Source organism: Microtus pennsylvanicus, chromosome 8 (genome assembly GCF_037038515.1).
Source record: "Microtus pennsylvanicus isolate mMicPen1 chromosome 8, mMicPen1.hap1, whole genome shotgun sequence".
In the NCBI taxonomy this organism is placed as follows: Eukaryota; Metazoa; Chordata; class Mammalia; order Rodentia; family Cricetidae; genus Microtus; species Microtus pennsylvanicus.
The window spans coordinates 18,103,666-18,122,775 of NC_134586.1; the positions used below are offsets into that span (position 1 = coordinate 18,103,666).

The 19,110-nt window shown below is 38.1% G+C and overlaps 1 protein-coding gene across 2 annotated transcripts; it reads left to right on the forward strand.

Annotated features, from left to right (window-relative positions):
* The first annotated feature begins 4,092 nt into the window (after nucleotides 1-4,092).
* Clec7a (C-type lectin domain containing 7A) lies at nucleotides 4,093-14,700 on the forward strand. Of its 2 annotated transcripts, XM_075981944.1 has the most exons (6): nucleotides 4,097-4,231; nucleotides 6,154-6,252; nucleotides 7,226-7,360; nucleotides 8,589-8,740; nucleotides 11,464-11,582; nucleotides 13,674-14,700. In XM_075981944.1, the coding sequence occupies exons 1-6, from the start codon at nucleotides 4,129-4,131 to the stop codon at nucleotides 13,798-13,800; spliced, it is 735 nt and encodes a 244-aa protein (XP_075838059.1). In that variant the 5' UTR covers nucleotides 4,097-4,128; the 3' UTR covers nucleotides 13,801-14,700. The 2 variants fall into 2 exon arrangements, with proteins under 2 accessions (XP_075838058.1, XP_075838059.1); XM_075981943.1 differs by lacking the exon at nucleotides 7,226-7,360 and having other exon boundaries at nucleotides 4,093-4,231.
* The last annotated feature ends 4,410 nt before the right edge of the window (nucleotides 14,701-19,110 follow it).

A 19,110-nucleotide genomic window follows, 5' to 3' on the forward strand; every position in this document is an offset into this window, starting at 1 on the left:
TTAGACACACCCAGCTGTAAAATGGGACAGAAGATGCTGGAATTGTTGAGAGTTCAGCCTAATGACTTCTCCGAGCAGGATGATTGTTTTCCTGTCTGGCTCCAGACACTGCGCTGGACATTGAACTATGGAAAGACAGAATGCTCTTCCATTTCAGGGTTATAGACTGAACCATACAATGCCATCAACTGGACCAGACTATGGAGTTTAAGTGACAACAGAGGAGATTATATGTTATTGCTTTTGAAGCATTATCATTTATTTTTATATCTGGTATTGATAGATGATTTTTTTTTAGAAGTGACTCTCAATGTGTAGCCCAGGCTGGCCTTGAAATTACAATCCTCTCACCTCAGTCTCTCAGGTGCTTAGGTTACAAGCATGTGACACCAAGCTCAAGTTAGTGGCAGATTCTACAGAGTGAAGTAGGAAAAGTAATAAGGGAGACTAAAGTACAATGGCACCTGGTGTAAGACCATGGTCTGCCTTCTATCAATTATATTTTAAATAAACGCTGATTCGCCAGGAGCCAGGCAAGAAGTATAGGTGGGACAACCAGACAGAAAGTAGAGGTGTGTCAGTGAGAACAGGAGAATTCTGGGAAGAAGGAAGCCCCCATTGCTATAGAGTCCGGAGCCAACCACAGAAGCAAGATGTGACTGCCCCGCTGAATAAGGTACTGAGCCACATAGCTAACATAGATAAGAATAATGGGCTAATATAAGTTGTTAGAGTTAATAAGAGCCTGAGATAATGGGCCAATCAGTTTATAGTTAATGTAGACCTCTGTGTGATTTCTTTGGGACTTAATGATTGCAGGAACTGGGCGGGACAGAAACCCCAACAACAGACACCTATGTATGGAGACTTCATAAAGTCCACTGTTTTGTATGCCAACCTAAAAATTAGGAAAAAAAGAATTATCAACTGAAGAATAGTAACTGTTACTAGTATTTAAAGTATCTTTTCTTTGATATTTATAGACATATAAATGTATAAATATGTTTATACATTTAATCAACATGTATTCATTGAAAACCTATGATGAATAAAAAATCCTTAATTTCTTAGGAAATTTTACTGTGACTAACACTAGTAAGATTCTTAATTCTTAGAGGCAGTTTTTAATTTTTTTCTTTGACACTTTCATGTATTTGTATGATAAAATGCAGTTATTTTCATGCCTCATAAGCTTATCTTACCCCACTATCCCCCACAGGAGCCCAGTTTCTCAACAACCCTCTCCTATTTTCATGCCTTTTTTCTCATGTACTACCCACCTGATGCGGGATGTCTGTCTTATAGCATATGTGTTGCTTTTATTGATTGATGAATAAAGCTGTTTAAGACAATGACTTAGCAGATTAAAGCCAGGTGGGAAATCAGAACAGAGATAGAGACCGAGAGAGAGACAGTAGACAGAGTCAAGGAGATGCTATGTAGCTGCCAAATGAGAGAGATTCTGGAACCTGCTTGGTAGGCCTTAGCCTCGGGGTAATACATAGATTAATAGAAATGGGTTAATTTAAGATGTAAGAGCTAGTTAAGAACATGCCTAAGCTATTGGCAAACAGTATTGTAATTAATATCCTTTCTGTGTGATTATTCAGGTTTAGGCAATCGGGAAACAAATGAGCAGTCTCCATTTACATCAATTTACAGGCTTTTTTTTTTCTCTTTGGAGGTCTGCCACTCAGCTCAAAAATAAATACATGAAGACTTATTCTTACTTCTGAATATCTGGCCTTAGCTTGGCTTTTTTCTGGCCAGACTTTCTAACTTAAATTATTCCATTTTCCTTTAACCATGTTTTGCCTCTGGACTTCTTAACTTTTTTTTTTTCAAAAAAAAAATTCTGTTTATCTTTTTTCCTTAATACGTGTTTGATTGTGTGACTGGCCTCTGGCATCCTCCTCTTCTCCTTTTCCCACTCCTAATTACTCTCCTTCTTCTTCTCTCAAGCCTGGATTTTTCCCCCTGTTTATTCTCTTTGCCTGGAAGCCCTGCCTATCCTTTTTTCTGCCTATCTATTGACCATTCAGCTCTTTATTAGACCAATTAGGTGTTTTAAGCAGGGAAAAAAACACAGCTTTACAGAGTTAAACAAATGCAACATGAAAGAATGCAGCACACCTTTGCCTTTTCAAAGAAAAAATCCACAGCATAAACAAATGTAATACCGTTGTGGTCTTGTTTGTACTCTAACAAATAAAGCTTGCCTGAAGATTAGAGGGCAGAGCTATCCAGTAGTTAACCATGGAGGTTTGGAGGTCTGTACAGACAGACAGGAAGTGATATGGATGGGCAGAGAGATGAATATAAGGAGATAGGAGACAGGATGTCTGTCTCTTTTCAGCTGAGGAGTTAGCAAAGTTAAGAGTTGACTGTGATTTGTCTATCTGTCTCTGGATTTTTACTATTAAGATCAATTAGAACTTGTGCAGCAATAATACATATTAAATTAATGCTCCACAGCACTCTCTGAGTTTAATTAATTAAACTGAAGGGAACTTGGCAGGGGCTAGTGGCTTACATTCTCTTTTCTGTGTTTTCTTGGAAAATGAGGATGTTCCTTCCATCTAGACACTGAAAGAGGATCCTCCTCCCTCTCTCTCACATGAATATCTTATGGCCTGTGATCAGGGGTGATCTTCCTCTTTGCATTGTTTCTCAGATGTCAACAGGCCTTATCTTGGGGTACAATGTTCTACATCTCCTCACATTGCTTCACAAAGAATGCAGTATGAATAGAATGAATTGCTCTCCCACCTAGTCTCTGGGAGTTGGAGGTGCATGCATTGTTTCAAGGTGTGCCACGGCCTCATGTCATAAAGATGAGAAGTTCCCGAGTTTAATAAGTGCCATGGACAAGCCCTCGGTGAAGACTCACTTTGGCCTTCACCCCACAACTTCTCATTAGCAGCCTGCAGCCTTGAAATGACTTCAGATTTTGTTTTGTGAACTCTGACTTCAATTCATATTAGACCTTCTTCTCCATAGCAAATAGTAATTCTTCAATTAATCTATTCTCATTACTTTGATGTTCTCCTTGTTTACCTATGGCATTAATCAAACGATGGAGATCAAACTATTTCCAAATTGAACCAATTTGCTCACTTTGCATTTACCTGTGAATTGAAAGAGAGAAAGAGCAAAAATTCCAGACATGTAGTCTTAGGTTTCAGACTTAGATTGTCTGAAACTATCATAAACTATGTCTATAAGAATCCAGAAGAGCAAGGGCAGTGCCACAGAAAGCAGTGGCAAACCTTAAAGACAGAGGAGACTTTGTATCCTATTCCTTGTTCTGGTTTTAAAATTCCCATTGTCTGAGTATCCATGTCATTTTCTTCTCATTTGAGAATAGTAGAACTAACACACATGCTTACATAGAATTCTGAGAGGTCTGAGATGAAATGAGGAAGCACATGTGCTGAATAGTAAAAAGACAGAGTAATTATGAATAAATATTTTCTCCTATATATTTTTAATCCATGACAAGCCTCAGAGAGAATCATTTGTTGTCTGTTGCTGGAATAATATCCTTTTGATACTTGCCTATGGTTTCCTCCATTAGGCAATGAGTTTTTGTGGATAACCCTTCTGCAAGCATTGCTGGTTCCTCCGGTTATTAAGTATTTTATATATATATATATATATATATATATATATACATATACATACATATATATATATATGTGGAATGCACACATCCAAAGGTGTGTGCACACATCCATAGATGTGTGCATGTAGACAGAATTCTAACAAATCAGTGATGAACTCAAGGAACCAAATTTCTTAACAGTTTACATAGGCCAATTAATCATGTCAACTCGATGGGGAGTGTAGTTAAACACTTTAAGATACCAATCTATGTATCAGTCATAGTATGTATCAGCTTTCTTTAGAATTTACAGCCTCAAAAACAGGATCTAGAGGCGAAAAATGGGAAATTACTCCAACGTGGTTTTCATTTCCTGCTTTGGTCACTGGCTAGACTACTTATGCTGAACTCTATAAACCTCAGCAAAGAGCTGTTTCAGGGTTTGGTTAAGAGATCCTCATCCTGGAAGTTATTAAATTGGAAAGAACATTCAAGTGCTCTGCCTACTGAAGCCCTAAGAAGCAATGAAATATCACTCTCATCCAGAGAATCTAGATGAAGATGGATATACTCAATTAGACTTCAGGACTCGAGGCATCCACAAAAAACCCGAGGGATCAGAGAAAGGTATTTATTTTTTTTCTGCCCATAGAACTTTCATTCTTATCAGCAGAAGTGGAGATGTGGAGAGACTCTGGATTTGAAGGTCTTCCTACTGATACACACACAGACACAGATACACACACGCACATGCACACGCATGCGCGCACACATACACACCCTGATATATAGTTTTTAAGACTGATGAAAGTCATCAGAAGATCCTTTGCATGATCATCAAACTGCTTTTTCTAGAAACTACTCAACAATGCCCACAGATTGCTTTTGATTTGTGACAGGTAAAAGGACTATTCTATTTTTTAGTCACAGAGGCTCCATCAAGGGGAAGTGGGGCTGGTAACATGAGTGATAAAGACAAAGGAATTTTAGTGAGCTGCTTGCTGCCTGTCTCATAGTAAATAGTAAGGGGACCAAGAAACTCAAAATATTGTAGATGAACCTGTACAGTTTTACAATATATAGTGCCAAAGGGGTGGGGGATGAAATCATAGGGGATTGCATGACAAATAAAAAAATGAATACATCTTTGGTTAAATCCAAAGAGTAGCCAGGAGTCACAGAGTTTTAAATCACAAATCTGATATACTTTTATGGGAAGAAACTAATTTGAATTTTTAAAAACAAGTTGTTGGTATATCAGTGATGAAAATCTTATGCTAGACGAAAATGTTTCATTAGCAGGAGGACAGATCTTAAAATGGCAATAGTACAAGATATAAGGATGCTAAAGGATCTATCTCCTTACAGGGTGGGTGCTTTGCTCTCTTTCTGGGTCTCCTATTGGGCATCTCTGTGACTTTAGCTACTGCTGTTGGTGTGGTAAGAGTAATACAAAATCAGTTCACTGTTGTCATTAAGGAAGAAATGACTCACAGATTCTGACATCACAATTTGCTTTCTTCTGCTTTTGGGTGCTCACATTATGCAATTATTTTCCTCTTATAACCACTTACACAATTCCTTTCTTGTGCAATTTGCTTAGAAGATGGTAGAAAAAAAATGGGTAACGAAAGAGGCAAGGCTTATGTGCTTGTGCTGTGCAAACTATGAAGTGCTCGCTGAAAAGGCTGTTTCTGTGCATGCTGAAAAGGGTATTTCTGTACATTTTTACATAACTTATTCCCAACAGTAGTATTTTAAGTTGTTATTGATCCAATTTCACAAATGGAAATAAAAAGAAGGGGATGGAGAAAATAATTTGTCCAAATAGTGCACCAAATAAATGAAAAAGGAAAGCTACCCTTAATAATTGGTTCTGTTTCTTCTATAGAAAGCTGTTCACTCAATGAACAAGTAGGATTTCAGGGAATGAATAATGTCCAGATCTACAGAGCAGCATGTGAACCTGCGATTGAGGACTATACAAACGGCAAGGCATAGTCACGGAGTTTTAAATCCCACAACTGATACACTTTTATGGGAAGAGATTAATTTGAATTTTTAAATACTAGCTGCTGGTATATCAGTGAAGGAAAACATATGCTAGATAAAAATGTTCCATTAGCAGGAGATAGATCTTTTTTTTTGGGGGGGGGGGTTGGTTTTTCGAGACAGGGTTTCTCTGTGGCTTTGGAGCCTGTCCTGGAACTATCTCTGTAGACCAGGCTGGTCTCGAACTCAGAGATCCGCCTGCCTCTGCTTCCCGAGTGCTGGGATTAAAGGCGTGCGCCACCACTGCCCGGCAATAGGAGATAGATCTTAAAATGAAAACAGTATAAAGTATACAGGATGCTAAAGGAAGATAACACAGCTGAAGCAATTGAAGAAAGAGATATCCTGAAGCTAGGGGACAATGGAGACTGGACTCTCAAAAGACTAGACTATACTGGCTGATGATTCCTTTAGAACTGTCCCAATTTCAGTATGCTGAGCAATTAAAGGGCTCCACAAACGTTCTTTATTTTCTTTCTCATCTCTCTGCCTTTTAGGAAGCCAGGCTTCATCTCCTCCTTGGCGGCCTATTGTGGTGGCTTTGGGAATCCTGTGCTTGGTTGCACTAGTGGTTGCTTCAGTCCTGGGTGTCCTAGGTGAGTATGGATGAGGGAGATTACTGACAGTCACAGACAATTAATCTATATATTATTCCCATTGAGCTCCTGCTATTAATTTCTATTTCACATATGGAGGACTAGAGAGACCGGAAGACTGACTATTCCATTGTTATCAATTAGTGGTGGTATCATGAGCAGAAATGTAGACAATCTGCTTAATAAAACACAGCTCTCGGCTATATTGCTCTACTATTCAACATGAATAGCTTAATTTTTTTAAAAGAGGAATTTAAAGAATAAGTTAATGGAGGGGAGCTTGCAGAGCTGGAGAAAGAAACACAATATGCTCTTATCTTCCCTAGGACATAGTTACATTAAAAGGGTTGTGTGTAATGTTGCGAGCCTTGTGATATATAGAAATTATCTTACAAATGATCTTTACTAAAAAATTCTTGACTCTACCAAGTATTTCCTGAGACACTTAAAAAAGAACTAAGCAGTTATTTTGTGAGGGATGAATACATCTCTTTAGTTTTCTATATCTCATGAATCCTGTGTCAATACAGTTGTACGATACCTTATAAGAGTTTTCATTACTCATAATTAGTCAAATGCTTATTAAGTACAAAAAAATCTATGTATTACATGCTGGGTAATTATCAAAGAGTTTCCCTTTTAAAATAATAGTAGAGAGAAAAAGGAGTATTATTGCCATTGAAGTATTATTATTATTTCAAATCTTTTATAATTCCAGTTAGATCTATGTCATTTCCTTCTTGCTACCTTCTGCATAGAAGTTACTAATTGCTTTCTATATATTTGATCAATCATCCATGAATCAACCATCAGACTCATTTTTATCAGCAACATATCAGTAACATTGATTTATCCTTAATCATAGATATCCCCTATGAACTTTCAGAAAATTTTACTGCTGGAATTTCAGTTTTGAAACACAGCAGAGTGACTTTCTTTTTTCTGTTACTATTATTGTTCATGAAATACGAAGCATTTTGGAGATTCAATTCAGGGAGAAATCCAGAGGAGAAAGAAAACTTCCCGTCAAGAAATAAGGAGAACCACAAGCCCACAAAATCATCTTTAGATGAGAAGGTGGCTCCCTCCAAGGCATCCCAGACTACAGGCAAGGCCTGAACTAATGGAGCAATGGAATCCTGGATTCCAGAGGTTCATTTCTTGGTGCTGAGGCATGGGGGTGGGGAAGATGTTTACACTCAATAACAGTTTATTCAAAGCAAACATGCTGAACAAATACTGTTCCTTAGCTTAACACATATCCTGTCAGATGCCTGATATCACAAGTCCACAGCTCTTGCCAAAAGGATTAGTAACTGTTTTTGTCTCTGGTTGTGTGTTGAAACCTACTGGATATAATATAATTTTATGCAAAGGAAGAGGCAGTATTCAGTGCCTGTAGGGAACTGATATTTTTACAGTGATATTGTTATAATAAGATAGACATAAGGGAAAAAGAACATCGGGGGGAAAGTGAGGAAGGGACACTGAAGACAAGAGTGTGAACACTAATAAGAATATGCAGAAGAAATGGACCTGATGCATACATCACTGAAAACTCTGGTTAAATGCATTCAATCATATCTTTGAATTGATTTTTCTAGCAATTTTTCTATACTCTGCCTGTGTTTCTGATTGGATCATAATTGATTGACAATATTTTCCCCTGAGTATTCCATCTCTGGACTTACCTACCCACCATTTTTAGCTAATGAAACATAAAAGAGTCTTTGAAATATAAATAATTACATTTATGCCTCTCCATAACATGAATTGGATAAACTGGATCTGCTGTGTACAGCAATTGATTTTGAATATATTTGCTTTAGGGAGGAGCAGTAGAGAAAAGGAGTCTAGGACGAGATTTGAAGTAATGGAAGAGATAAGTTTAGTTGTCAACTTAAGCACAGTAATTACCCAATTGATTTTAGATGAAAATTTTGTTATGTGTATGAGTGTTTTGCTTGCATGTATGTCTGTGTACTTCTTGAATGTCTGGTACCCTCAGAGGCCAGAAGACTGTGTCAGATCTCCTGGAATTGGAATTGTAAATGGTTGTGAACTGTCATGTGAGTGCTAGGAATCAAACTCAGGTTGTCTGGAAGAGCAGTTAGTACTGCTAACCACTGAACCAACTCTTCAGTCCTTTGTTGATTTTTAATCAACAAAGGGATTTTCATAAATTTTGTAAAACCACTGTCTAGTTTGAGTCAAAAAATTAGATATGTGTTAATTATGTGTATGTTGATGAAAGCTCATCATTAGGTATTGGTGAAAATGCACTAAAAGAATTAGTTGTACATAGTGGACTTCACGATATAATCTTTTCTTTCCAGGTCATTTTTCTGGGCCTTGCCCCCCTAACTGGGTCATACACGAGAAGAGCTGTTATCTATTTAAGATGTCACAAAATTCCTGGGCTGGAAGTAAGAGACATTGCTCCCAGTTAGGTGCTCATCTACTGAAGATAGACAACTCAAAAGAATTTGTAAGCACAAACTTCTACGATAACTACCTGTGGTCTATGTTCAGCAGAGCAAGAAAGATTCTTGGATGATCAGTGTTAATATCATTATTCTATGTAATCACACAATTATGCAGTAGGCATGGAAAGTACATAATACATTATTTTAATTTTAATTAATTAATTTGAAAAAGAATCAAATTTTACTTTAAAATAAATAATTTCAGGTCTTGCAAGGTAGCAGTTGCCACCAAACTGGACTTGATTTTGATCCCCCGCATGCATATAATGGAAGGGAAGAAATGACTTCTACAGATTGCCCTCTGGCCTCCGCATGAGTATTGTGGCATGCCACACAACACAATGCACTAAACAAGTAAATGTGAAAAATATTAAAACAAATAATTTATAATAAATTTTACGATTGCTTGAATATAGTAGTATGAGTTCTTAACTTTTGTATAATTACACTTCAATTTTCAAAGTTGAAGTACAGGTAAAAAATTGTCCACTTGTCATTTTAATTATCAAGAAAGAAATCAACAATGATAATATACATTTATATACATTTATGAATTGTTTGTTCTTTGCAAAATACTAAGAAAGGCAAAGAGGTGGTTTTCTTCTTCTTCTTCTTCTTTTTTTCCCTGAGACATGTTTCCATCTTAGCCCAGACAGACTTGGAACTCACTGTGTAGCCAATATTGATTTCAGATTCCTTCTAAGTGATATAGAGGTTTAAAAACTAACACTCCTATACGTAGTTGAAAAGAGAAACAAGAGTTGTTAATAGTCAAACATCATGTAGTAATAACAAATAACCTGAGAGCTGAGAGGTTGTCCTGTTAACAAGAAATTGTGTAGAATCAGAAGGACTTATCATGCATGTTGTAGAAACAGGAAGACTTCCCATGCATGTTGTAGAAACAGGAAGACTTACCATGCATGTTGTAGAAATAGGAGGACTTATCATGCATGTTGTAGAAACAGGAAGACTTCCCATGCATGTTGTAGAAACAGGAAGACTTACCATGCATGTTGTAGAAATAGGAGGACTTATCATGCATGTTGTAGAAACAGGAAGACTTACCATGCATGTTGTAGAAATAGGAGGACTTATCATGCATGTTGTAGAAACAGGAGACAAACCACACATGTTGTAGAAACAGGAAAACATACCATACATGTTGTAAAATCAGGAGGATGTACAATGCATGTTGTAGATAGAAATGGGATGATTTACATGTGTGTTGTAGAAACAGGAGGATGTACCATGCATGTTGCAGAAGCATATTTACAATCCAGAAGACTTTGATTCAGAATATCTGTGAGAAGGGAACAAGGGAAAGCATCCCACAACATAGTCCCTCTGTACACTCTATCTTCACCACTCCATTTTTATCAGTCTATAATGCTATACCCAATAGCTGCAGTTCTTGCTAAAGTTAACAAAAGCAGGAATATAGCCAAGGAAGAGAATCATAGTAGAAATCCATGTGGCCTCTAATACAAATCTGTAATTGGCAAAGAATCATCTCATCTCTGTGACCAATTCAAGCCTTCAATGAAATCTGAATTATTTATTCATAAAACATGCAGTGCAGTGCTGAGGTAGAGTGCTTACGCGGCAATTTCCCGGCTGTGGGTCTTACTCCCAGCACTGTGTTTCTTGGCAAAGCTAGTATGAATTTATATTTGCAACTTGCACAAAAACTAATGGCCTATTTCCCATGAAACTTCCAGGGAGCTGGACCTCATTCGATGTTGTGAGGTTTGTTGAATGGGGTGGAATATGGATATAATAAGCCTGTTTTTTTCCCATTGGTTTATAAATGAACTTATATGCATGCGCACATGTGTGTGCAAATGTGTGTGATGTATGTGTATGTGTGCCTTATGTGTATGTGTGTGCACATATGTGTGTTGTGTGTATATATGTGTGCATGTGTGTACTGAACCTACAGAGCTAGGCTCACAACCAGCTTCATGTAGGTGGATCTTCTGTCTATGTGTTACTTTCATTGGCTAATTAATAAAAAAACTGCTTGGCCTGATAAGTTAGAACATAGGTAGGCAGGCAAGACAGACAGAATGCTGAGAAGAAGGGAAGAGAGGCAGACACCATAGCTCTCCTCTCTGAGATGGATGCAGGTTAGAATCTTCCCGGTAACCCACCACTTTATGGTACTACACAGATTATTAGAAATGGGTTAATCAAGATGTGAGAATTAGCCAATAAGAGGCTGGAACTAATGGGGCAAGCAGTGTTGAAAAGAATACAGTTTCCGTGTAATTATTTTGGGTAAAGCTAGCCGTGCGGGACCCGGGTGGTGGGAAAGCAGGTGCTGTTCCTTCAACAGCTAGCCTCAGGATTCTTTTGTCCTCACCCCCAATAGTACAAGGGCTAAGGCATGCATGAATACATCTGGTTTTTAACATGAATATTGAGAACTTAAACCCAGGTCCTTGTGTGTTTTCAGCAAACACTCTTTCCCACTGAACAATTCCTTAGCCCACGTTCTTTAGGAATATTATGATTTTACTCTTGATGGGAAGATTGACAATGGCTTTAAAATGAGGAAGTACATCTCTCTGGACATTCAACGATATACAAAGATTGACAGTCCTCTCTCGATTGTCATCTTACATTACATCCCTTTTTAAAGGGACTTATTTGTCTCTAAATGCCTATAGCATTGTCTTGGGTTCCTCCTGATGTGTGTGTATGTATTTTTGTTTTACTACAGGAGTTCATTGAAAGCCAAACATCTTCTCACCATATTAATTCATTTTGGATTGGCCTTTTCCGTAACCAGACTGAAAGGCCTTGGTTCTGGGAGGATGGCTCACCATTCATTCCCAACTCGTAAGTTTCTGTGTAAGCACACATGGAAGTCTGCCATGCAATTAAGAACCTGCTCCTCTGGTCATACATGAGAAAAAAGACAAGTTATGGTGGAGGGGGAGGGAGAAACGCAGCTGGGAATGGAAAGAAAAAGGTGGAGAAAGGATGTAGAGAATGGTCACCTAATGCTGCTGATTCAGGTCCAGGTGAGGAGAAGTGCTGCTGTTCACTGCACCCTTGATTAAGAACATGCATGGGCTTTGAGGTCAGACCTCACTCTGAGGTAAAGACTAACCTACTCACCGGACATGTGACATTAGACAAATCTCCATACTTCTTTGAGTGCCACTTTCTTTATCCAAAATTGAGGATAGAAAGAGTAACTCCCTTAAATAAATTCAATTTAATTTTTAAAAGATATTTTGATTTTCTGATGCTCCCTTTTCTTTATTTTTTTTTATCACTTCTTTGGTTAATGTCAGTCCTCATATTTTTTTATCACCTTCCATCTAATTTCTTTGTACCAAATTGAATTCTCTCTCTAACTTCTTATATTGGATGCTCATTATCTCCAGTCTTTCATTGTTGTGGTCATTCGATTCAAAATGCTTTCTGTTTCCATTGTAAATTGTTCTTTGATCAATGAGTTACTTAGAAATAAATTCTTCAATTTACAAATATACCTGTGCTTCTAACATTCTTACTTGTCCTTTAGACTTCATACTTAGTTCCTTTGTGATCAGAGAGCATATTTCACGTGTTGACAATTCCCTCTTCCAATGCAGAGATATGTATTAGGAATATCCACATGGGTCCTCCTATATTTCTTTGAGAACTTCACTTGACATTTTGAAGCCATATTAATGGGCATATGTAGCCTTAAAATTGTTGTATCTTCCTATTAGCTATCACCGCCATTCTCTTCCTTTCTTCCTTCCTCTCTCCCTCTTTTCCTTCCTCCTTTTTTCATTTCTTCTTATGATATTGAGTTTTGTTTTGACCTTTGTGTTTATTTCCAGTTTACCTGTTGCTATTTGACAAGTGATTTATTTTAAATTTTGTTGTCTATAATATAGCTCAGTTCTTTTGCAACTCAATTCCTGCCACTAATTAGTAACTCCTATTTTGCTTAGAATAATCTCAGTACTAATTATTTCCTCCAAGAATCCACTTAGCACAGTTATTTTAAGATCTGTACCTGCTAACTCTGTGTGCATTTTATTTTTTTCCTGTGCTTCATTCACGTTGGTTTTTTTCTTAAATGCCTAATTGTGTTTGACAAGTATTTATTAACATTGCATGTTGAGCTCTTTAGGGTTTTCTGTATCAATCTGAATTTCACAAAGTAGCATTTAATTTGCTTCCTGTAGGTAATGGTGAGAATGCAAAGCCCACTCCCCACCCCTGGTGTCACATCAACAGTCCTTAGCTACCTCACTTATACTGATCCAAGCCAAAGAGATTCATAAACAATCCACAGAACGTGCTTCTTCCTCGTCTGAAGTCTTTATTCATCTTGATTTGTTTTCCAACTACAAGCATGGAATTAGATGATTCTCTGCAAATTCACAAAATGGGCTTAACATTTTAAAATGCTACTACTTCTTAGATTCTAGCATGGCAGTGACTTAATCTGTGCTCCAAAACTACCTGAATGTCAGGGAATTTTTCAGAAAATCCTGATTAAAATTCTCCCTGAGGTCTGAGTCAAGGTGGTGGATCTTAGCCTCCATCGTTTGCAGAGCAGAATTTCTCAGTCTACTAACCCCAGGGTCTAGAAGAAGCAGCCAGCAAAGGGAAAGGGCATGAGGTGGTGACTTTTCCACTACGGCCCAATGATGTTCCTTGAGTGTGACTAATTGGCATGGCTCTTTATTTTAAGCACCTATTAAGAGTAGCATTCCTTAGGGTAAAATCATTTTCTTACCTTAAATATAGAGACAAGTAAATTGCCATTTGAATATAAATACAACCTAAATTAAAGATTCCCTTTCTAAGAATTTAGATGCCTCAGAAGTGTTTTTAGCAATGTCCTTAAACTTTCTGACTCCATTAAAAGTTTTTCTGGGTCTCTGATTGTTTTAAGCGCCTCATTATATTTTCTTTTAACAGGTTTCAAGTCAGAGATACAGCTTCCAAGGAAAGCTTACTGCACAACTGCGTATGGATTCATGGGTCAGAGGTCTTCAACCAAATCTGTAATATTTCCACATTCAGTATCTGTGAGAAGCAACTATAAATGTAAGAATGGAGATGAAGAAGAGATAAGAATGTGAGAATGTAAGGATGGCACACACACACACACACACACACTTTGACCACCACCACCACGACCACCACCACCAACAACAACAACCACAACAGAACAAGAGAGACAAATATTGAAAATCAGAGTGAATAATGAAATACTATGAGATCTTGGTAAATTTTGCCTTCAGCTGAGAACTTGGGTGAAGAAGCTGAGGCTTCTGTACTTGCCAGCTACATAAAGAGAATAGTATTATCTTCTAGTTAGTAAGCCACAAGATGTGGAGTGAGGTAGCTAAGAAATACAGAGAATCAGTGAACATGAGGTTCCTAGACCCAAATGGAACAATCACAACAAAGCCCCTATATCTGTCAAGGATTGCAGTGGAGGAGGAGCTGAAGACTGTAACAGCCAGAGGACAAGGATGCCTGCTGCTAGTGTTTTCTACACAGGACTTGGAAGTTATAGTCATGAAATATCAACAATATGATCTGTTAAACAAGACCAGTGTGATGATAACTTTAGCTGATATGCCAACATTGATTTAGAAATGTTACAAGGTACCATCGTCCACATAAAAGAACTAGAGGTGATTAATGATGTAGAAAAGAGGGGAAGAGCTCTTTCCAAGAACAAGCTTCCTGATGAGATACTGATTCCCAAGAAGTCAACACTAAACACATGTACAAACCAGTAACACTAAATGGACTAGTAGGCTATATACCTACATGTATACACACATATGTGACTCAAAATTGTTACTGGAGTGTTCACTGTGTTTGTATGATTTTCTCAATGTCTATCAGTACATCAGACATGGGTAGAAGGTAAAATATACTTCTTAATTGATAAAGAAATGAGGGAAGAAAATCTTCACTATAAACGGAGCTGTTATTTTCATCCACTTTATTATGATTAAAATGATCATCACCCTAAAACAGACTCTGACTTCTCCCTTGATTCGATAACCCCAGAGAGACTGCCCACCATATCTCTGATAGCAGAACCTGGTGCAACATGATACCATAGAGGGGCTGCACTTACAGGAAGCATTCTCCTTAAATATTATATTTTGAAAGATAAATTGTATCTGATAGCAGATATTTAAAAAGCATGCAATCAAGATTAGTGTCTTGAAGCACAAAACATGTTTTGTCTTTTTCATGACATACTATTTTGCAGTTAACAACTGATTCTTTAGTCATTTCCTTTCAAAAGGATGATTGGAATGTGAGTGTGTTTCCTGGTGTGATCTGTCTTGATAGCTTCTAAGCATCCCCATTAACACTGCTCAGATTTCCAGTGGGGATTTCCAAGTTCTTGTGCTGGGAACCCATTTGTAGTTTCCTCGGGCTGATTCATATGTGGGCAGAATTTGTGCTAGGTCCACTGAATTGTCCACTTGAAAATGATTGATTTTATGTAACTTTCACCTAGATTGCAAAACCGTTTATTCAAGTATATCTGGCCTCTGAGTAACCTGCCTACGTGTAGCAATCACTAGCATAATTTGCCTTCTCCCCAAAAGGGTTAATTAGTTTGATACTAGGTAGGGAGTATGTATACAAGATATTTCTACATTAAAGCATACATTTGGATTCTTGAAGATCTTGAAAAATCTGAGGAAAACACATTTTTGTGAAGTTTGCACTCATCTTTTAACATTCAAATTTGAATTCTCAAAGTCTGAAAATACTGTAGAAGGGACAGCGATAAATCTGAGAAGGAACAGAGGTAAGTCTGAGAGAAGTGTGATTAATTGGCTCAAGTAGTTAGTTAAAGCACAAGATGGGATTTAGAGAAGACTTGAACATTGTGTATATGTACACATGAACTCATGTGTATGTGTATATGTGTGTATGCTCACTTACCTGTGCACACTTAGAGACCATCACTGTCACCCACTATCACTCTCCATCATCTTCTTTGTTGAGACATGGTCTTACTGTCTCATGATGGCTGGCCAACCAGTTCCCAGATTCACCTGTTTCTCCATCTCACCCAGCTCTGGCACTGCAGATGTGGGTCATTGTAAATGGTTTCTATGTGAATTCTCCATACTTATACAACATCATCTACTGAGCCACATTCCCAGTCTAATGTGAATTTTTTTAATTTTAGTTTTGATTTGATTATTGTTTTTTCTGGGCCCCTGGAATTGGGCATATAAGTTCAAGAAACTGTCATCATAAAAAATCAAAACAAAACACCTAAGTCTGGATGCTGAAATCAAGATTTCCTTACTAGGAACAGGCAGCTGAGAAATCCCCTAGTGTGTAGATAAAGGATCAAGTGGAACCAGAGCTATGGTAGAAAGGAAATTGCTCAAGGTGGTCCAGGGTATACTCTTACCTAGCATGCTGACAGTCTGTTTACATGAGAACTTACATATCGATGTAAATATGAACAGAAATGCATGTATTTGTCTAAGGAACAGATTTATGACAGCAACTGCTGGCTGAACTCAAGTCTGAAGGATGAATTCCAGATGGTTAAATTTAAGGAAACATCTACAGGGGGAGTCCTGTATTTCCTTGCCTTGAGGAGTTGTTCCTAATCTTTAGCTCTATCTCCCTACAGTGTGTTTCAACATTAGCAGGGTAGGTTTGTTAAACTGCTGCAGTGGATGGGCTAGCCAGTGCAGTGCTGGGAGCTCACACTGCTGGTGACAATGAGGGAAAGCTGGCAGACTGACAAATGCAGCTACCAGCCAAGGCCTAGAACCAGAACTATGAGCTGATCCACCCCAATATCCACCTCCATCTATGAACTGCTGGAGCATATGAAGTGGCCGGACCTGCAGACCAATGACTCATTGCAAAGAACTCTTACAAGTAAAGCTGTATGGACCAAAGGGTATACTGTATGTATGATTCACTATGTCACAGTACAGCTTCCACAATGAAACTTTTATTTGTTTGTTTGGTTTTGGGGTTTTTTTTTTGTCTTAAAATTTATTTGATTTGGGTGTGGGGAGGAAGGTTGCAAGGGCAGAGGATGGATATGAAGGGATGGGGAGATAAATAGATTCCGGATGGATGACGTGAAATCTACAAAGAATGCATAGAAAGTTTTTTGGTTTTTGTTTTTTTTTAAATCTAATACAGTCATGTCAGGTCTCTACTAAAACCTCTCATTGATTTCTTAACATGTTTCAGAATAATAACAAAATATAATAGCAAAAAGAAGCTTTTTAAATTGTCTTTAAGACCTCATGTGCTCTAAGTCCCAACCTCTGTCTATCTACTTCTCCAGTCAGGATGCTAGCTTCTCTGTGGTGTCTCGGCCCCATCTGCAAGTTTCCATCTCAAAATCTCTGTGATTTCTCTTTGCTCTTTGAGTGAACCCCACTGAGATGGCTGCAAGCCTTCTGTCTTATTTCCCAAGTCTGCACGCATATCACCTCTTATGTGGATGAGGCATCCTCACCAGCCTTCATCCATTACCTTCCTCGAGTTCCTTGGTCCTTTATATATTTGCCTCAACATTGACAGCAGTCACATTTTCTCCATAGGATACAAGCTTTAAAAGAGCCAGTGGGTTTTAAATCCAAAAGACCCTGTAGCTACAGCATAGCATGCTTAAAAATATTTTCATTGTTCCTGAAATAAATGTTTAAGGAACACAGTACAAATTTCAATATATGTGGTCAAAAATTAGCAAGGATCTACTTGAATAACGGTAACTTGGTAAACAGTTCTGGTTACTGTTGCAATGTTTCATGAGAAACAAAATTAGTGGAAATCCCTCTTATTTTCCTGCTCCATTTTTAATTTCTCTCCTCTCACACTCCCCTCGCTCTGCCTCCTTTTCATTCCCTTATTTTTCACCCCTCCTTTCTCCTTCCATCCTTCTTCCCTTCCTTCCTTCCAGCCTCCTTGCTTCCTTTCCTCCTTCCCTCCTTTTATTCTTTTTCTTTCTTCCTTCCTTTCGTTCTTTCTCTTCTTGTTTCTACCTTTTACAGAGTCTTTCTATAAGTCCAGGCTGACTTTGAACTTGTGACCTGTTGCTCAGCCCCGTGAATTCTAAGGTTACAGATGTGTACTACCACAACTGCTCTGTATTATTTTTTAACATTCTAGCTTCTTAATACTTCAAGTCCTCTGCAGTACACATGACTTGACCTTCAGAATTCTTACTGCCTTCTTCCTTCCACAGCATTCCAATACTCAAACCAATGCAAACAAACAGACACAAGTCATTCAATAAAGGGTTCCTGTTATTACTCTTCTTAAATATATAAAAATAGGACAAACAACATACAGCTTGAAACACGTGCTAATTCACAATCTATAGTTTATGGTGGTCTCTTATAGGCTCTGGTTGGCTTAACTCTGTTTCAACACTAGCTGATACTTAGTGTGCTTGTTTTAGACATTACCACACACACACACACACACACACACACACAACGTTTGCTTGTGTGACATCACTCCTTCTGCTACATGGCAGCCTCAGTATAGTACTTAGAGGATGGATGCATCCCTCATCTCACTACTGAACTTATTAGCACCTTGATCTCGAACCAGAACTATGAGAAATAATTTTTTTCATTGTGTATGAATTATATGGTCTTAGGTATTTTGTTGCTGCCACACTAAAAAAAAAAAGAATTCAATTGTACTGATTCAGGAGGAGTTGTTGGACACTGAGACAATTCTCTCATTTCTTATCTTGACTTAACAGATGTAGGCACACATTGCTAGTTGTCTTCCCAAAGTTGCACAGTGGCTAGTAACAGTGATGTGAGTGGGGGCTGCTAACAGCGCATGGCATTGCTCACCATCACAATGATCCTGGTGTGTTAGAAAACGGTAAATCAAGTCCAGATACTGTCAGAAGAAAGAGCCTGTAGTTGACAACAGGAGAGAACTTTCAGAACCAGTCTGACCCTAAACAGCTTTGTGACTTCTAAAGAGATAATTCACCTAGATAGCTTTCAATTTCTTTCTGAGTTAAATGAAAGAATTGAATCGATTGGATGCTCTCAGGGGGTCTGCTGCTCGGGCTTCCAGTGAATGATGCTTTGCACTCTGCCTTTGGAGACAGGCAGGGGTGTCCTCTCCTTCCCTAAAGGTACAGGTGAATAATCAGCCTGCGATGCATGCTGGGTAAGAAGCTGTGTCCATCTCTGATTATGCTTTAGTGTCAGAGGATCCAGAGTGCTACGTTGAGGGCTCGTCATCCGCAGCTTGCAATTGAAAGACTTGTAAACAGATACACACGCGGTCTGAAAAAAATGCAGCTATTATAATAACTGTTCAGGGACCGCCCAGCCAGAAAACACAGCGATTTCCCCTC